The 17,243-nt window shown below is 42.7% G+C and overlaps 2 protein-coding genes across 7 annotated transcripts in view; one reads left to right on the forward strand and one right to left on the reverse strand.

Moving 5' to 3' along the window:
- Positions 1 to 11,292, forward strand: part of ZFYVE9 (zinc finger FYVE-type containing 9) — a 60,682-nt gene extending 49,390 nt beyond the window's left edge. The window contains 7 exon segments of the mRNA XM_030454837.1: positions 401 to 505; positions 3,220 to 3,370; positions 4,682 to 4,762; positions 6,138 to 6,300; positions 7,387 to 7,492; positions 8,492 to 8,668; positions 9,496 to 11,292. Coding sequence (XP_030310697.1) covers positions 401 to 505; positions 3,220 to 3,370; positions 4,682 to 4,762; positions 6,138 to 6,300; positions 7,387 to 7,492; positions 8,492 to 8,668; positions 9,496 to 9,657 — 945 coding nt within the window. The 3' untranslated portion in view covers positions 9,658 to 11,292.
- Positions 11,293 to 11,296: 4 nt separating this feature from the next.
- CC2D1B (coiled-coil and C2 domain containing 1B) overlaps positions 11,297 to 17,243 on the reverse strand; it is a 32,992-nt gene continuing 27,045 nt past the window's right edge. For 5 of the 6 annotated variants that reach the window (XM_030454830.1, XM_030454832.1, XM_030454833.1 and 2 more), the window contains 3 exons: positions 15,040 to 15,130; positions 14,274 to 14,404; positions 13,128 to 13,142 (listed from right to left, as the gene is read on the reverse strand). In XM_030454830.1, the coding sequence (XP_030310690.1) occupies positions 14,285 to 14,404; positions 15,040 to 15,130 (211 nt within the window). In that variant the 3' untranslated portion in view covers positions 13,128 to 13,142; positions 14,274 to 14,284. Of the gene's footprint in view, positions 13,143 to 14,273; positions 14,405 to 15,039; positions 15,131 to 17,243 lie in introns of all 6 variants that reach the window. The other variant, XM_030454831.1, reaches the window with a different exon arrangement.

Genomic DNA, 17,243 nt, shown 5'->3' on the forward strand with positions numbered 1-17,243 from the left:
GTGATTACACAGAGCTTCAGCTGAAGTGATCAGCTCTTCCTCCTTTGCTAATGTTTTCAATGTAGAAAATTCTCTTTGATGCATGACTTAATTTCGTTGATAGAAAAAGTAATAACTCTTTCCAGTAATAGAACAGAGAGAGCAGATTTTCTTACATACAGTGCTGACATTCAAAGCTGGGGAATATTAATTTTGAAGAAAATCAGTGAAATGCCTCACAGTCATGATGATGTTTTTTCATCTGTGTCCTTTGAGGTTACAGGCAGTGATGTCTGCCTCCCTCCCTGCCTTTCAGTCACTGATTAAAATGGGCTAACTGGTAATCACTAGGATGGTTATGGAACCTACAGTGTTTAGTGATGATGATACCTAACTTTTAAAAACTTGTTTTAATTACCAGGACTTCAGAAATTACCAGTACACGCTGCCAGTGGTCCAAGGTTTAGTGGTTGATATGGAAGTCAGGAAAACCAGCATCAAAATCCCTAGCAACAGATACAATGAGGTAACGCTTGTGACAAATGTGTTTGTGCACAGTTTCTTTGTGGCTGGAGGACCTGGGATCTAAAGGAATTTTATTCAGTACCACTTGGGAAAACTGCCTCAAAAGCAAGTGATAAATGCATGATGCAGAGATGTTTTGAGAGCAGGTGAGGGCAGCTCCATAGAAAAAATGTGGTTCTGTTCAGCACTAATTAAACTATTACACTGGTTTGGGTTTTTTTTTTTTCAGTTTACATGAAGTGTAATTGCAAATAAGAGGAAATATTGTTTTAATTTGAGCAAATAAGTTGACAAACTTCACACTTGTAAATGAGGAGGAAAAAGTATATTAGATTTTCTCATCTCTGTTGTGCACACATGCAGCAGTTATTAGTATTTGTTGGATTGCTGTTTATTTTATGTAAAACACATCTTAGAATCTCACAGGTGATTTCTGGTGTTAGAAAATCCATCAGTGTCTTTAGGATTTGCAGAGAAAGGTGAGTGACAAAATACTTGAAGGAAAGAGAGCAGTGGAAAAGGTGATTGATTTTGTGGTCTGTCTGAAGAGAAGGGGGTAGCCTGGTATTCTGGATTTTGGGGGAGAGCAAAGCTGGTAGGCAAAATTTTATTTGTAGAAGTTCTTGTAGTATCAGAGCAGAAGAGAAGTTTTATCTCAAAGAGAATTTCCCTGCAAGAAGAATTTGAGTAAACTAAGAGTGAAAGTAACTGGAAAAAAAAGTGTTCTTAAGGGAAGTTTAAAAAAGATGAAACTGATGAAGAAAGAAGGAGCTGTTAAAAGATGTGTTAATTCTTGGTGCAGTTGTGAGGAAATGGGAAAGGTCAGTAAAGTTTGCATGAATTAAATACAAGAAGCAATTTAGTGTTAGCTGTGCCTGGCATTTGCAAGAGGTTCAGTCCTGTTCTGGACTTTGCACTAAGCTGGGCTGTGAGGACATCCCTGATGTGCAGCTGAGCAAAATCTGCATCCTGCCGGGGTTCTCTTCCCAGGGTGAAGCAAGGATTCTGCTTTTTAAGTGGAGAAAGTGTTACTTATGTAACATTATTGCTTGCAATCCAGTTGAAAGATTGAATTACCAGAGATTTCTCATCTGAGTATGGTTTGAATTAAGATGAATTAAACGACAAGACCTTTACTTCTTTTTCTCATGTAAAGCAGGATTTAATTAGAAGAGTGTCACTCAAACTCTCTAGAAAATGAAAAACTTGCTTTAAATCTCGTGGATGGATTAAATGTGGAGAAATCAGATGGTAATTAACAAATTAAGTATTAATGTATAATTTTATTATTAAATTAATATTTTAGCTTCATAATTACTTAAATTTCCTACACCTTATAGTGACACTTGGCTGCCTGTTGATTCCCTCAGCAAAGGTGACTGACATTTTTAAATTGGTTGCCATGTCCAGTTGCTTCTTTTTAGAGGAACAGCAACTCCAGGGCTCCATGCAGATGGTTGCTGTTGAGCTAAAATCTTGTTCCTGCAGCATGGCACGATAAACTTGATAATGAAACCCACTGTTGTCTGAAGCAAAATCTTAATTAAGTTTCCTCCCCAAGCATTACACCTATGCACGTTTGCCAGTAGTGAGCATCAGCTCGTGTTCCTGGCTCTGTAATTAAGGTTTTGTGTTAGACTGAGAGAGCCAAATGTGTTGTGTATGGCACACATGCTCATCAGCTGCAGGAGGCTGAGGATGGGACTATGAATGTTGTTACTGGATGTCAAATAATTCAGCCTTTTCCTTCTCATCCAAGTGTTCATTGAAGGGGGGGTTGTCATTTAATTAGTCCTTTGTTTATTTGCTTTGGGGGTTTTTGTTTGTTTGTGGGGTTTTTGTGCATTTTTTGTTTGGTTTTTTTTTTAAAGCAAACATATATTTTTTTTTAAACAAATTCCAGTGATTGAAGACTCCCTGTTTCCTTTTTGGATCAAAAAAATCTCATAGTCTGAGCTTCCATGTAGAGGAATAAGAGGAGAAAAGGAAAGAAGCTGTATAATTTACAAGAATATTTTGTCAAGGCATGTAACCAGGTGTATTTTAAATAATCATTAATCAGCAAACATGAAGTGCAGATACATCACAAATAATTGTTGGATGCTTTTTGGAGGCCTCCTTTACAGAGAATTACAATATTTTTTTAAAAGAATATATTATTTTCAATAGAATCTTTGTAAAAAAGTCTTCAAAATGGAAGCATGGATCCCAGTTCCCCAGGGCAAGCACAGAGACACAAAAGCTTTGGTGTTTGGTCCTGGCAGAACCAGGATGAAGTGCTCTGAGTGCCAGTCTGGTGCTGACCCGTGGAGGCAGCATTCATGGTTTATGTCCAGAGCAATTGTGTAAACAAGCCAGATATTTCCTCCCAGAGTTTTTCTAATGTGTTGGTTTGGGGTTTTTTTCTTTTTTCCCCCTGTGAATTTGTTAAAACAGTTGAGAGATAGTGGCTTTTTCAACCCATAGCTCAGCACCCTTACACTATTTATCCTAATTAGATAAAAGGTGACACTTCATAGCATGGAGATGATGGAAGACCTGAACCCTCTTTTCAAAACCAGTTTATGGGTCAGAATGCTAAAATTCTGGCATAAGAATACAACAAGCCCATTGAGAATCCCTCTCTGATTAAACTGTTCCAGAAGTCACCTGTTCATGGCACTGCTTGACAGAGAAGGTAATTTTTCCATTTCTTTTTTTTTTTTTTTGTTGCAGATGATGAAAGCCATGAACAAATCCAACGAGCATGTTCTAGCAGGGGGAGCCTGCTTCAATGAGAAAGCAGACTCACATCTGGTGTGTGTGCAGAACGATGATGGGAATTACCAGACACAGGCCATCAGCATCCATAACCAGGCCAGGAAGGGTAAGGAGGAAGGGGAAAGGGGGAGGGGGATTCACCAGGGGCTGTTCCCTTTGTGACTCCCTGAACATCATCCCAGGCAGAGCTGGGTTTGTCTGCATTTCTGCAGTCGTGTTGGGTTTGCACAATGAGGAACAGCAGGAAGACCTTGCTCTGTCTGCCCTTTGCCCTCTTGGTGATTCCTTCTCCATGATCTTGTGGTTTCCATCCTGTGCACAGTCCCCATCACGCTGCCCTAGGTCAATGATGCTGTGCTGGATTTGTCTGAGAGGTCTTCTGGCAGCTTCACAGATGAAGCAGACATAAATCACTGTTTGCACGATGTAGCTCAGGACTTGTGGAGCTCCAGAGGCTGCAGTGCTGCAGCTTGGCTTAGGCAACATCTCTGTGTTAGTAATGAGAGCTGGGGTGGGCATGGAGACTGCAGCTGAGCCTGGGGTTGTTTGTGCTTGACCAGTGCTGTGTGAAAGGAGGAAGATCAGGTTTAGTCCAAGGGAAAGGTAAATAGGAATAACCAGCAACAGCAGCACTTTATTTAGGCTTCTTCAAGAAACTCCTTGTGTTCACCTCCATTAAGACATTCTAATCTCCAGGCTTTATTTTTCTAGAGTAGGCTGAAAGCAGCAGTGTGCTGAGAATTTCCATAGTGTGGGTTTGGGGAAAATTTCTGGCAATTACATTCATACAATCTCCAAATGAGAACAAGCAAGGCAGAGGCCAAGTTTTATAGTTTGTGAGTATCTCCTGTCACAGCAGTGAGCACATTGGTATGGGATGTCACTCAGGACTGATGGTGTTTTGTGAGTTTGCAGTTTACATGTGGGACAAGAAAAGGGATTTCCATAAGAATTCCATGTTGCTTAAGTGGTCATTTAAAAGAATTTTGCTTAAAAGTCAGGTGGCTTTCAGCTGTGTCCTTGCCAGTGGGTTGATGTTAGTGTGACCCATAAACAGCTCACTCACAATAGTTGCCAGCTGTGTGGGATCTTTAAGAAGGTAATTAGGTACCTGGCTACCCTAAATTAGTAGTCCTGATACTTAAAGGTGTGTGTGGGGAATGAAATATGAGCTCTCATTACAGTTGACAAAACTGTTGTCTAGTTTAGAAAATAATCAGGTGATTTGCCCTTCCAAAGCCAAGCCCGTGATGTTTGCTGCAGTCACCAGAATTCTAAGCAGCCTTTGTCCTGATTTAGATTAATCACCCCTCTGGATGATAGAGCTGTGATACCTGATGCTCCTGTAAGGTGTTGCTTTGACAAAACCCTCACTAAATCACTCCTCTTCCTGTTGTTGTTGTTGTTGTTGTTGCAGTGACTGGTGCCAGCTTCTTCGTGTTCAGTGGAGCTTTAAAAGCCTCTTCAGGCTTCCTTGCCAAATCCAGTATAGTAGAAGGTAAGAGCTGAACTCAAAGCACACAGCTCAGTGCTGTGGTTATCAGGGCTCTGCTGTTCTGCCTGGGGCATTTGAATCATGCTGCTGCCTCAGCTTTAGCCTACTTTTGAGTCAAAATAACCCTGTTTCCTTTAATGAGGAATTTGTCCAGAAGCTGTAGAACAGGGACACAAGAAAATGAGGGTAAGATACAAAATACCTGGCTTGTGAGCCTGTGATCAGTCTGTTGGTTTGGGTTGAATTAGGATAATTGTGAGCCTAAGAAATCTGGAATTTCTTCCAGGGGAGGAAGCTCTGCTAGACTTACTCTGTTCCCAGACAGCTCTGGATTGTGCAGGATCATCAGTGTGCACTGTTTAGATGCTTACACGTGGGCAGAGGAGAACATGACAGATCCAGTTTGTTGAGCTGGTACCTCTCTGATGTGTTCCTCCTTTACCAGTTGTCACATCACAGCAATAAATGCCAGCTGTGCACACTGGCTTGAAAGCCACCACTGCTTGTTAGCTGAGCTACAGAGCTTTGCAGTCAAACCCTCTCACACCATCTGCTGTGCCTGAATTTTAGTTTAGTGCCAGACAGAGGTGCAGGTGGATTCAGGCAAGGACACTGCATGTTTACACTGACCCAGTCCAAATTCTGTGTCTTTTGCCCATGTCATGAGAAGTGTCACCACTGAAATGCTGCCTCCAGTGCCAGCAGAGGTGACAGCTGAGTTGCTGGGGGCATTACATGGGGTTTCTGAGGGGTGTCCAGAGGTCTCAGGCTGACTTTACTGTACATGGAGCTCATGTCATCCTTGTGTTTCAGAATTACAGAATGGTTTGAGTTGAAGGGACCTTAAAGATGATCCAGTTCCAACCCCTCTGCCATGGGCAGGGACACCTCCCACCAGCCCAGACTGCTCCAGCCTGGCCTGAGACACTTCCAGGGAGGGGGCAGCCACAACTTCCCTGGGCAGCCTGTCCCAGGGTCTCACCACCCTCATAGTAAAGAATTTCCTCCTAATATCTCATCTTACCTCATCTAAATCTCCCCTCTTCCCAGTTTTAAACCATTGCCCCTTCTGCTACACCCCTGTGCAAAAAGCCTCACTCTGGCTTTGTTGTGAGCCCTCTTCAGATATTGGAAGCCACCTCAGAGCCTCCTCCAGGCTGGTTTTTTTTTTTGTACTCAGCATTTATCAGTGCTGTGTTTTAGGAATCTGAGGTCAGAAATGGTCTTATGTTGTGCTGCTGCCAATGGCTCTTTAAGTGGCTGTTTAACCTTTCTGTTGCAAAAAGAGAAAGGATGTTTGCCTTTTTTTTTTCCTTTTTAATATAGGCTCTGTTCAGTGTGGCTTATCTAGGCTAACGAGGATTTCTTGGTTCCCTAGATGGAGTAATGGTCCAGATAACTGCTGAGAACATGGACTCCTTGAGACAGGCCTTGAGAGAGATGAAAGACTTCACCATCACATGTGGCAAAGTAGATGCTGAAGAGCCTCAGGAACACGTTCACATTCAGTGGGTGGAAGATGATAAAAACTTCAGTAAGGGGTAAGTAGAGGAGCAATTGCTTGACACTGAACAGTGACTGCTTGACTGTATTTCTTAATTTTACTTGAACCTCTGAGGTGCATGAATTTTCAAATCAGTGGGAATTACAAGTCTGTGCCTCTATTTGGAGTGATAAGATGCAATTAAATGTAATGGAATTGAGATATCAGAGCTCTGGGGCATCAATTTAGAAAGCTGTCAATGCTATGGATTTTTTGCTATTGCTAATATCCAGTTACTGGAAACCACTAATCTGCCTCCAACACTCACTGCTGAACCCAGCAGACTGTGGTCACTTTTCTCTCTTGGTGCTTAGGTTGCATTAAGTAGTGCTGGAAATAAAGTTGCTGAACATCAACAGTGGATTTGGGCTCTGGATAGTTAAGCCAGAAGAAAGGTGCATGTGGCAGCTTAAATATTTATGGCAGTACAAGTGCTGTGCTGCTGGATACAATGCTTAAGGAATCACCATCTAGAAAGCAGGGTATTTCCTTAGTTTCAGGCTCTGCAGGTCAGTCTTAGGTTCTGTAACTAAATCCCAGGCTGTGTAAGCAGTGTCTCAGGTGTGTCCGGCCTGCACTGAAGGTTACAGATGAATAAAAATGTATGAAACACCTCACTGCTGTGCTAGCACAGGTGCTCAGGTGCAAAGCTCTCTTGAGAACTTGAGTCCCTCCTGCAGCTGGTTTGTGTCTGTTGAGCAGGAAGGGTGTCATGGGTTGGGCTGGAGGGGTCAGCAGGGAGTGTTCCCTCCTGCTCAGCCTGGTGGGACCCCGTTCCAGGGAGAGGCTGTTAGGAGCTACACCCAGCACCATCCGCACCATTTTGTGTATCACATCAATGAGAAGCCTTTGGGTTCTCTTCTGAGGCTCATTTTAGTCTGTGCCCCATTCAGCTACTGAGTACATTGCTGTTGAAATCCACAACACCCAGTTATAAAAAATCCTGCAGTGAGGCAGCTGGAGGGTGCAGGTGTAGCCGAGGAGCTGCCCTTTGCTCCTCATTTAGTTCTTTTTTTGCAGTGGTCTCTGTTCAGCTCCTGACTTCAGCTGAGTCAGAGCTGATGCTATTCCCTGCTTTTCACAGGGTGGTGAGCCCTATTGATGGCAAATCCATGGAATCTATAACAAGTGTGAAGATATTTCATGGCTCAGAGTACAAGGCAAATGGGAAGGTCATTCGGTGGACAGAGGTAAGGCATGGAAACCACCTTGGGGTTTTGGGATTCTGCCTCATCTTCTATAGATCTGCCCTTCCTACTCACCAGAATTAAGGCAGCCAATTCTTCAGAACAAGCCTGTATTACCTTTCCTGCCTGCAAGGAAAGAGTCAGCACGGCACCATGCACCATAGAGTATCACATCACTGATGTGGTGCAGCCCTCTCTGCCTTGGCCACCTCTCACACAGGGTTGTGTAACCCATGGGGAGCAAGAAAAATCTTTGCTCACTGTGTTACCCAAGGTAACAGTTGGTTTAATCTGCATTTGTGTTAAAACCAAGATTTTTTAATAGTGAATATCTTTTTCTTTTTTTAAAAAAGTTATTTTGAGCCACCTTTTTAAAAACGCTGCAAGCTAAAAATGAAGTTGCTGTGGCATAAATCACTTGCAGCATCTGCTCCATTAAGAAACTGCTGGCATGGCTGATGTTAGCTGTGACTCTGCCAGCACACAAATGCTAATGCTGAAAGATTTCTTGAATGGTTTCACATAACCTGCCCAGGAGGAACCATGATAATTACTCCACAGCTTACACCTTAGGATCCCTTTTTCCCAGGTCAGCTGGGCTCAACAGGGACAAGTTCAGTGACAACAACAGTACAAATATGTAGGCTGGGATGGCTTGTACTAAAAATGTGAATCTTCTAGAATTAACATCTATTTATAAGCATTTTCTTAATTTAAAAATATGTGCAATACATAGTGAATTACCACAGTGAAACTTCTGACCAGAACTGAGAGGTTTTTGAGAACGTGACTATTTAAATCTATCTTTTGATGCTTGTTTGTTGCTTGGGTTTGGTTTTTTTTTTTTAATGCCCCCTAAGCTGGCTTGTCCTCAGGGTCTTTTGCTGGTGTCCCTGGAGCAGCCCTGCTTTAATCTGCATTTGTAAAAAGTTTAAATGGCATCTCAGTAACTTTATTTTCTGGACAAGCCAAGTATTGTGTCTTACATTAACTTCCCTTCAGGTGTTTTTCCTGGAAAATGATGAGCAACATAATGGCCTGAGTGACCCAGCAGATCACAGCAGGTTGACTGAAAACATGGCCAAGGCTTTCTGTTTAGCTCTCCGTCCTCATCTCAAACTGCTGAAAGAAGATGGAATGACAAAGCTTGGGCTGCGTGTTACACTTGACTCAGATCAAGTAAGTCTTAAATAGCTTTGGTGTAACTGGGGAGGGGGTGTTGGTTCTATTGTTCTTTCTCCAAAAAGGAAACCTAACACTTCAACCCTTCTCGTGGTTAAAGAAATACCAACACCAGATGCTAAGCTGGAGGCAGTGGCTGTTGCTGGGTGTTTTGAGCCATCTGTTAAAATTAGAGAGGCAGTGCCCAGCCTGAATTAACACCAGGCTTGACCCCCATATGCCACTAGCAGCACCTGCTCTGTACTCAGTCCTGTGAGCAGCCTCACAGGCTCAGAGGAGACTCTGAATTGGCCTTTTTAGCAGAAGTTAAAGACAGGAGTGAATTAAACACATTCTGGGGTGAGCACACCACACTGTTCCCAAGCATGGGGGGTCTTAAAAGATCACCCTGGACGTGAGGCAGAGAAGCAGATGGAAGGTCCCCTTGAGAGTGCTCTGCAGCAAAAGCTACAAGCAGAGACAAGGGTCTCTTGGCAGCCCAGCTGGCCTTGTCTTGGGCTGGATGTGTTCTCAGGATCAACCAGCTTTTAAATACTCTGTGACTTAATCTGGTAAGCAGGTTGCAGTTCCTGATGAACTGAATGATCTGCTTTGACAAAGCCTTTAAAAAAAAAAAAAAAAAAGGCTACTTTTGTCTAGGCAGCCACTGCAAACATACAGAAGGACAAAAATGAGTGGAAAAGCTGCTTTATTGCCTGCTACAGCCTTGTCAGGTGCTGACTTCCCTGGGCAGCAGCCACAGCTTTGTCCTCCTGCCTGACTGCCCCCCTGAACCACAGCCTCTTGTTCTATTATTTGTAAACCCCACTCTTTGTATTTTTTAGGTTGGTTATCAAGCTGGGAGTAATGGACAGCCACTGCCCTCTCAATACATGAATGACCTGGACAGTGCCTTAGTTCCAGTGATTCATGGAGGGGCATGTCAGCTGAGTGAGGGGCCAGTCATAATGGAGCTCATCTTTTATATTCTGGAAAACATCTCATAAAGAGGACTTCATTTTCTGTTCAGACCTGTTCCAGCAGCAGTTGTATCTGAATCATTTGCACTTTAAAACTGGAAAATTAAGCTTTTGTTAACACTACTGGGGAAGGTGTGGGGGGGGTGGGGGGGAGGAGGGAGGGACAGTTGTTCCATAATTCTAAATCTTCTATGCATTGTCAACAAAGAGAGGATCAGGGCAGCTTCTATACTACAACATGGCTATGCTATCCTTGCAGCTAATACACTTCTGTTACTGTTTAGAAAAATGCTCATGTTTAAAGACTTACAGTCATGTACTCCAAATGCTCAAACGGGTGCGGAGATCACTGGGGCGTAAATAAAAAGTGGAAACTCCAACCTTGTACTGTTTGTAGATGGACATGTAAGCAACAACAAGCAAGAACCTCCATTCTGACCTCATCTTAATGCTGTTTGTGGTTATTCTGTAGACATTAAAAAGTAACGTTTACATTATTTTTGACCAGATTTTTTTGGTTGAAATGCATCTGGAGTAGCCCTTGAGAGACACAGGAAGGTGACGTAGCCACAACTACATCTGTGTCTGTGTTGAGCCCAGCAGAAGGGCTGGCACCTCTCTGAAAGCAGAATTATGTAAACTGCAGTTCTCTCTGTGTAATAGGCTAGTTTACTTTTTTTCTTTTTTCTCCCCCCCTCTATTTACTATAAAACCCCATCACCTTGGCAGATTTCTGTAATCTCCTAGAGTAACTCTGCTATTCTGTCCTTTTGTTTACAGATTGGGATGAAGCAGAGGAAATCCTAGCCCTAAAGTGCAGTTATCTCTCACTCCTCTTCCCCAGTAGGTCCTGCTTTTTAAAAGACAAGTAACACCCAGGGCAGCTTTTAAGTCTCCTCCTTGCTGTATGCTGTAGTGTAATGCTAGTGTCATGTAATCCAAGACAGCTTGCACTCCATAGTAGCAGCACCATGTAAAAGCTTACCTGTGATAAAAAGTGTAGAGTGGCTGTTTTTGCATGTTCTGCTGAAAAAAAAAAAAGGCTTTGTGGTCAGCTCTGAACACTTGCACTTGGCCCAGTGCTCCTGGTCTCACCTGAGAGGGCTTTAGTAAGGAAAGCAGCTGCTCACATCTGCCAAGAGGTTGTGAAGCTGGAACTGAGAATCAGCCAGAGGGAATTCTGGTTCCATATTCTTACTGTCTCCATGGAAAGCTGCTAACCAGTGGAAAGAGCTGCAAGCAGGAGAAGGGGTTTGGTTTGTTGAGCCATAGCCATGCAAAGCAGCTGTTTGAGTCCCTCCCAGGATGGGGTGTGTGTGTGTGAAGGTTCCCCCCCCTCCTGTCTATACAGAAAATTAATTTGAGAAGAGAGGGGCTACCTTAGGGTGAAGGCAGAATCTCAGACCTCAGACTGTCCCTACTCACAGTCAGTTCTGGTGGGTGCAGCAGGGATTTTGGTTTTACTGTATGTGACACAGGTGTCCTTCCAAACACAAAGGGAAGTGCAAGGCTGTTGTGAGACTGATGCTATATTTTTTAAACAGATACACGGGGTTAGCTGGGCAAAGGAAAAAGGTAACTGTACACATAGCAATGTATTTTATGTAAAGACAGCACAGTATATGTACAGAGTGCATTTGTGAATAAATGGCTAACGCTTTTTAGGAAAAAAAAAAAAAAAAAAAAGCAAATCTAATAAATCCAATATTGCAAACAACAGCTGCCCCCACCCAGCACTTGTGGAAGGTAAGCCAGAGAACAGGGGTCCAACTCCAGAAATAAAAGCTGGCCAGCAAGAGGTAACGCCAAAGTGTTTGACACCTTACCTCAGGCCCTGGGGACAAGGGGGCTGGCTTAATGCAGCTCACGTTGTGTTCCAGGATTGGAGAACCCCCAAGCTGTGCCACCTCCCCTTCTTCCCAGCCCCATTCCTACCTTCCGACTCCCCCTGCAGGCTCCGTGTGCTGGGACACCCCTGCTGCAAGCAGGAGGCAGAGTCTGGAGAGTGTTCCAGAAACTGAGTCAAAATCTCCTCCCCTCTGGAGCCTGCACTCCCAGCTTGGCCACAGCAGTGGTTTTCCAGTTACCTGAAGTTGTATTGTTACACTTAACAAAGCAGGGAAAGGTGAAAAATCTTTTATCTTCTTTCGCCCCAAAAAAGTCTTTTAGGTTTGGATTCTCTTTGTGCAAAACACTATCAACTGGTGACTGACATGTTTGCTTCAACCATAGCCTTTTAAATGACCTTAATTACCATGTTGTTAAGAAATGAGTACTTGTTTTAGAAAAAAAAATAAATTGTACTTTTAAAATTCAGTTAGTTAACACTGCAAAAAAACGGCATATTATATTTTTATTTTCAACATGTAGTTTTGTATATTAAATTTATTGAAATTAAAAACTAAACACTGTATTGTCTTCGTGTGCTCAGGAAGACAGAGGCAGTGCTGCCTTACTTGTCTGGACTCTCTTCTGTCTACAAACTTGCCCTCCCTAAGAACAGCTGGTGCAGGAGTGCTCTGACTCCCTAGCACAGGCACCTCCTCTCCCTGGAGATCACTCATTCCTCTTAGCTGACAGAGATTTAAAAACACAACATATTTGGTACCATTTTTCTGTATGCTGCCGATCAAAAGCATTCCCAAAAATAGTCATAATCTGGTTTTCTACGTGACAAAAGAGTGGCTATTTTTCCCCATCACCTGGAAGAACTGTAAAAGCCTATTTCTGTAAAAATACAAGGAACATTTGGGAAAGCAGCAGAGCTTAGCATACTTTTTTTTCCTCCTTCTTTGAATTAAAAAAAAAAAAAAAAAAAAAAAGGATGAAGGCACAGTACCAGGCTGCACTGAACAAGCCGTGCAGCAAGCATGGCAGACAACTGGTAGCCAGCACAAAAATAAAGATCTGTAAACACCTGATGCTAAGAAGTCTCTTGCTTCTGAATCCCTTCCTCTGAAAGGCAACATCCCATTGAACACCCAGAGGAGGGACAGGCTGCTGCTTGATTGCTGCCAGAGTTCTCTCTCCTCTAATTTAGGAAAGAAAAGAAAAAACCAACCAACCCCAGACAGGCCTTGATGAGAGATCAGAAAAAGCAATAGCAGGCTGCTCACTGAACCACGTTGGCTGCTTGTACACTGGAGGATGAATTCAGGTAAAGGTCTTACCTGTGACTTGACTGAAAAGTTTTTGCACTGCCTCAGGACACTGTTAAGGGGCTGAACTTTTCACGCACCACTCTGCATAGTTATCCCAACATTCCTCCTGGTGCTACCTTAGTAGTCCCACGTTAAGGCAATTCTGTCTATTTTGTGTAGACAACTCACAGTCCCCTGCAGCAGCAAATCTCCAGAGCCTTATGTTTGCCTTAAAATTATTAATAAGCACTATGGCTGTTATCAAAATAGACATTAGGGTCAGTAGTGCATTCTTTAACGTCTTTGGTGCTTGCAGCTAGCAGCATCTTTCTACATATGTTCATCCCACATCTTTTGAGCATTCCCATGGATCTGGGGAAACAAAGAAACAAAAGAATAACCAAATTACTTGATGCAGTACTTAACAGGTTCACAATTCAAGGTCATGTTACATGTAGAATGTTGATGTGGGTGGTCAACTAAGAAAAAACAAAATTAAAAAAATCAACGGAGCAAAATCATTAAGCTGCAGCAATAAGAAAATGCTTTGGTGTCATGGCACAAGGCCAAGTTGCTACTTCAGATATGGCCCTCACAGCCTGACTCTGAGGTTATAAAGCAGGTCTGTTCCATGCTTCTGCAGCAAGGCCACCACAGCACAACTAATACCTGCTGAGGAGGATTGACATGGCCAGGCCCCTGCCAAGAACACCCCAAGTGAGAACCTACATCTCAAGGTAGCAGTGATTGTGTCCAACTCATCAGAATTTTATGTAGAAAATTATTTTTTAAAAAGACAGCATAATATTTGGTATTTATTTGTGATACCTACAAAGCAGAGCATGAGAAAAGGACAAGCTCCAAACCCAAGCCTTTTCTGTAGAGCCTGGCAAGAAGAGGAAGCCTGCTGCTTGTATCCTTCTGAAACACAGCACACAGCTCCTCCTCCTCTGTATTTGGTGTGAGCACAGAGGGCACCAGGCACAGTTCTTCAAGCTGCCTGTATAAAACTGTACAGTTTCCTCCTGTAGAAGTCTCAAGTATCAAGAAGCAGCACCTGTGTCCACCAGCCTTCATTTCAGATGAAGCCAAGCAGACTTCCACAGGACAAAAAAATGCCCTTCTCTAGCTTCTGCTAGGGAAGGGTCCTTGCTAACTCTGAAAAATTCTTTTGCTTACAAGGAGGATGGACAGAAAACACCCTTCCTCCTAGAAAATACCTGTCAGTCTTTCCTAATTATTATTCTTAATATGGGTGATGCTAGAAGTTCTCTGTATTTCAAGTGATTGTGAAACAGCATCTTTGATACACAAACTAAACAGAGATTCTGTAACCTCGTTTCTGAAATTATGTCAACTCACCACTACAAATATGAAGATGAATGGTATCAAAGCCAGAGCTATGTAATTAGGTCAATGTCAGCAAAAGACATTATTCAAGCAGAGTTTATCTGCAGCCCTGTCAAGTTCCGGGCAGACCATCTTTAGGTGCAGTGTTCATACCTCAGACAGAGCTAATGCTCAAGGACCAGCCAGTTTTCTGTTACTGTTTGAAGATCTTGACCACTGAGGGGCTCCCTGAGTCTCACTTTTACCTCCAGTTTCCCTCCAGTGGGCTTTCTGCCATCAAAAATCTGAAAGAACCATGAAAAGAAGAGCAGTTAGGGCACATACAAATGAAAAGGTCAGTCTACAGTCAAACTAAAAGATTACAGAGATCACCTGCAGGTGACTGCAATGCTGGGAGGAACCCTGGATTCTGTGGTTCATAATTTAGCAGAGCAGGTGCCCCATGCAGCCTGTGCAAGGCAGCAGCACCAGAGGCTGTGCCACCTCTGCTGGCAGACAAATGGACTCAGGGGGCAGCTCGGGGATGCCAAGGGCAGTGGAGCTCTGGGCAGGTCTGTGATGCAGCCCAAGGGAGTTGTTTTTTGTTTTTTTTTTTTAAAGTTCCACTTGGTGATCTTCTACTGGATCTCACAGCAGCTCTCCAGCCACCCTGTAAGTGTTCACTTAACCCTTTGGATCTGTTAGCTACTGACACAAATATTTTTGGCAATCAAATAAACAAAGAAAACTGTCTTGCTACAGAAAATTTGCAGAAAAGAGCCCCCAAGAACTTCCCAGCACCAGAATGATCACAGCTAAAACAGCTTTCAAGAGATGAGAAAGAACAGCCCATGGTTTATCAAACTCATCCAGTACAAACTTGTCACTTGTACACAGATACATTTATACAGTGCAAATATCCATTTCCCCTTTGTCATACCTCAATGATCTCTCTAACTTCACATTCTGATTCCAGCTTCTCCAGCTTTAAATGTGCTGTCCCCACATGCTTGTCACTTCTGAAAAAGGACCTGTGTTTCAAAGAAAACTTCCTTAATTGAATGGATAAGGTTTTTCAGAACATTAAAGAGAAAGCCAGCTAAGAGATCATCACTGTTTGCACCCAAGAGGATGAGTCAAGACCTGCTCCTGGAATCCTATAGGCCAACCAGGCTGCAAGGGGCAAACTCTTGGCAAACCAGACTACAAGGACAAGATATGGATGCACTTATTTTTTAATTATTCTCTTGCAACCAAAATAAAGATGCCAACAGTAGAAGAAAAACAATCAACTAACACTTGGAATGGCAGCAGCAGTCATTCCTGCACAGAGTGACCAAGGAGAATTGCCTAACAGCCAGGACAGGCAGTGATCTTCTGCAGTGGGGTGTTTAATAGAACAGGCTGAAAAAACTTTCCAAGGAAGCTGCATCCCTCAGAAAAACAAACATTTCACAGGCTCATGCTGCTTTGGGCAAAGTATGTATTAGGAAAAAGCCATGTGAATCATTCTGGTTTATTTTGATAAATCAATGCACTCAACTTCAGCAAGTAAGAACATTTCATTTTGGCTACTGTTTTGATTCACCTTCATACTGGTAGTTTTAGTGGTCAAGAACTGTAATTTGAGAATTTCTAATCTGCTGAAATTAAGCAGTGCATTTCTGTCCTGCAGGGAAAACAACAACTTTTCCAACCAGCCATGCCTGCCATGATTTAAACAGGAAATCAGACAAGAATTCAGAGAGTAAATAAATTATGCCATTTAGAAAAAAAACAAGCAAGCAGACCAACAAACAAAAAAACAACCTCAAAACATCCACCCTTCTTCCTGGTGTCCGTAAGAGATATTAAGGTATTATCAAGCAAGACTCAGCACATGCAAGGAGAATTCTGGAAATTATTATATGGAACCTCATGATCACACCCTCTGTGGCAACAGTAACCAGCACACAGACCCCATCACTGCCTACACCTTCCCAGTGAATATCTATGATTGTCTAAAACCTGTGACTGCAATGGGGTAACAGTTGTTTCCCCACATCCACTGCCTCAGTGATGGCTTTATTCATCTATTCTACAAACAGCTCATACCAGCTGCAGTATAAGGAACCTGTCACCCAGAATTTAACCTCACTTTCTGGCTCATGTGTTCAGAAGTAGCATCAGGAATGCTGTGGGGCTCATATACCACCCCAGTCTCTATAGATCAGGAGGACAATGCTCTGGTACCCTTAGCCCCAGCTGCAGTGAGCTCACACCAGGGAACTGGGACACTTCTAGAAGGGACAGAGAATTTGGAAGACCACTGAGTGCACTGGAATGTGCAGCAAGTCACTGTTGGAAGTACATCTCTCCCAAAAACCTGTTGCTGAAGGAGGTGAAGACTCCAGCTCCACTGTTCACATTGCTTTTTATTTTTTTAAATTGCTGCAGCAAAGAAAATGCCAAGTACCTGAAGGGCTGATAGAGCTTCCTCCAGACACAATGGCTATGAATTTAGTTGTCAGCCTTCCATAGATGAGACTGTAGTCTCCATCTATGAGACTCACAAAATCATTTAGAAAAGTTCAGACTTTATTAGTTTACATGCTAGAATAACTCCTTTACTTCACACGCACCTTAAAATGAAGGATTACATAACTGTACTGCAGCTTGCTGGACACTTTGTTCATAAACTTAAAAAGAACCAGCAATTTTTCTAACTGTATTTTTTTAAAGCATTTTTTTCCATTTTATATTTCAAGCAACAACAAAGACTGGTTCATCCCTGATCAGTTTTAGGGGGGTTGCAGTGAAGAATATGAACTTGCTCTAGGCCATGACTGCAGAAACAGCTCTGGGGAAATCTCCTTTTATCTTCAGAAGCTTTTAGAGAGGTTTAAGAAGAGACTTTTCCTTTGGAAAAATGCATTGCTGGGTTTTTACTTGAAAGTGTTTTTTGAACTGAAATTTAATATATACATGACCTGAAAGAAGTCTCCTTTGCTCACTGAGAAAATAATTCTTGGTATATGGTGAAAGAGCTATCAAATACCCCAAAACTGATAATCTACAAGCATTTCCAAAGTGTTACCCATTTATCATCCTGAAGAAAGACAGGGAGCAGGTAGGCTTTATGAAAGTGCCTGGATCATTTAATCC

Source organism: Calypte anna, chromosome 8 (genome assembly GCF_003957555.1).
Source record: "Calypte anna isolate BGI_N300 chromosome 8, bCalAnn1_v1.p, whole genome shotgun sequence".
Lineage (NCBI taxonomy): Eukaryota > Metazoa > Chordata > Aves > Apodiformes > Trochilidae > Calypte > Calypte anna.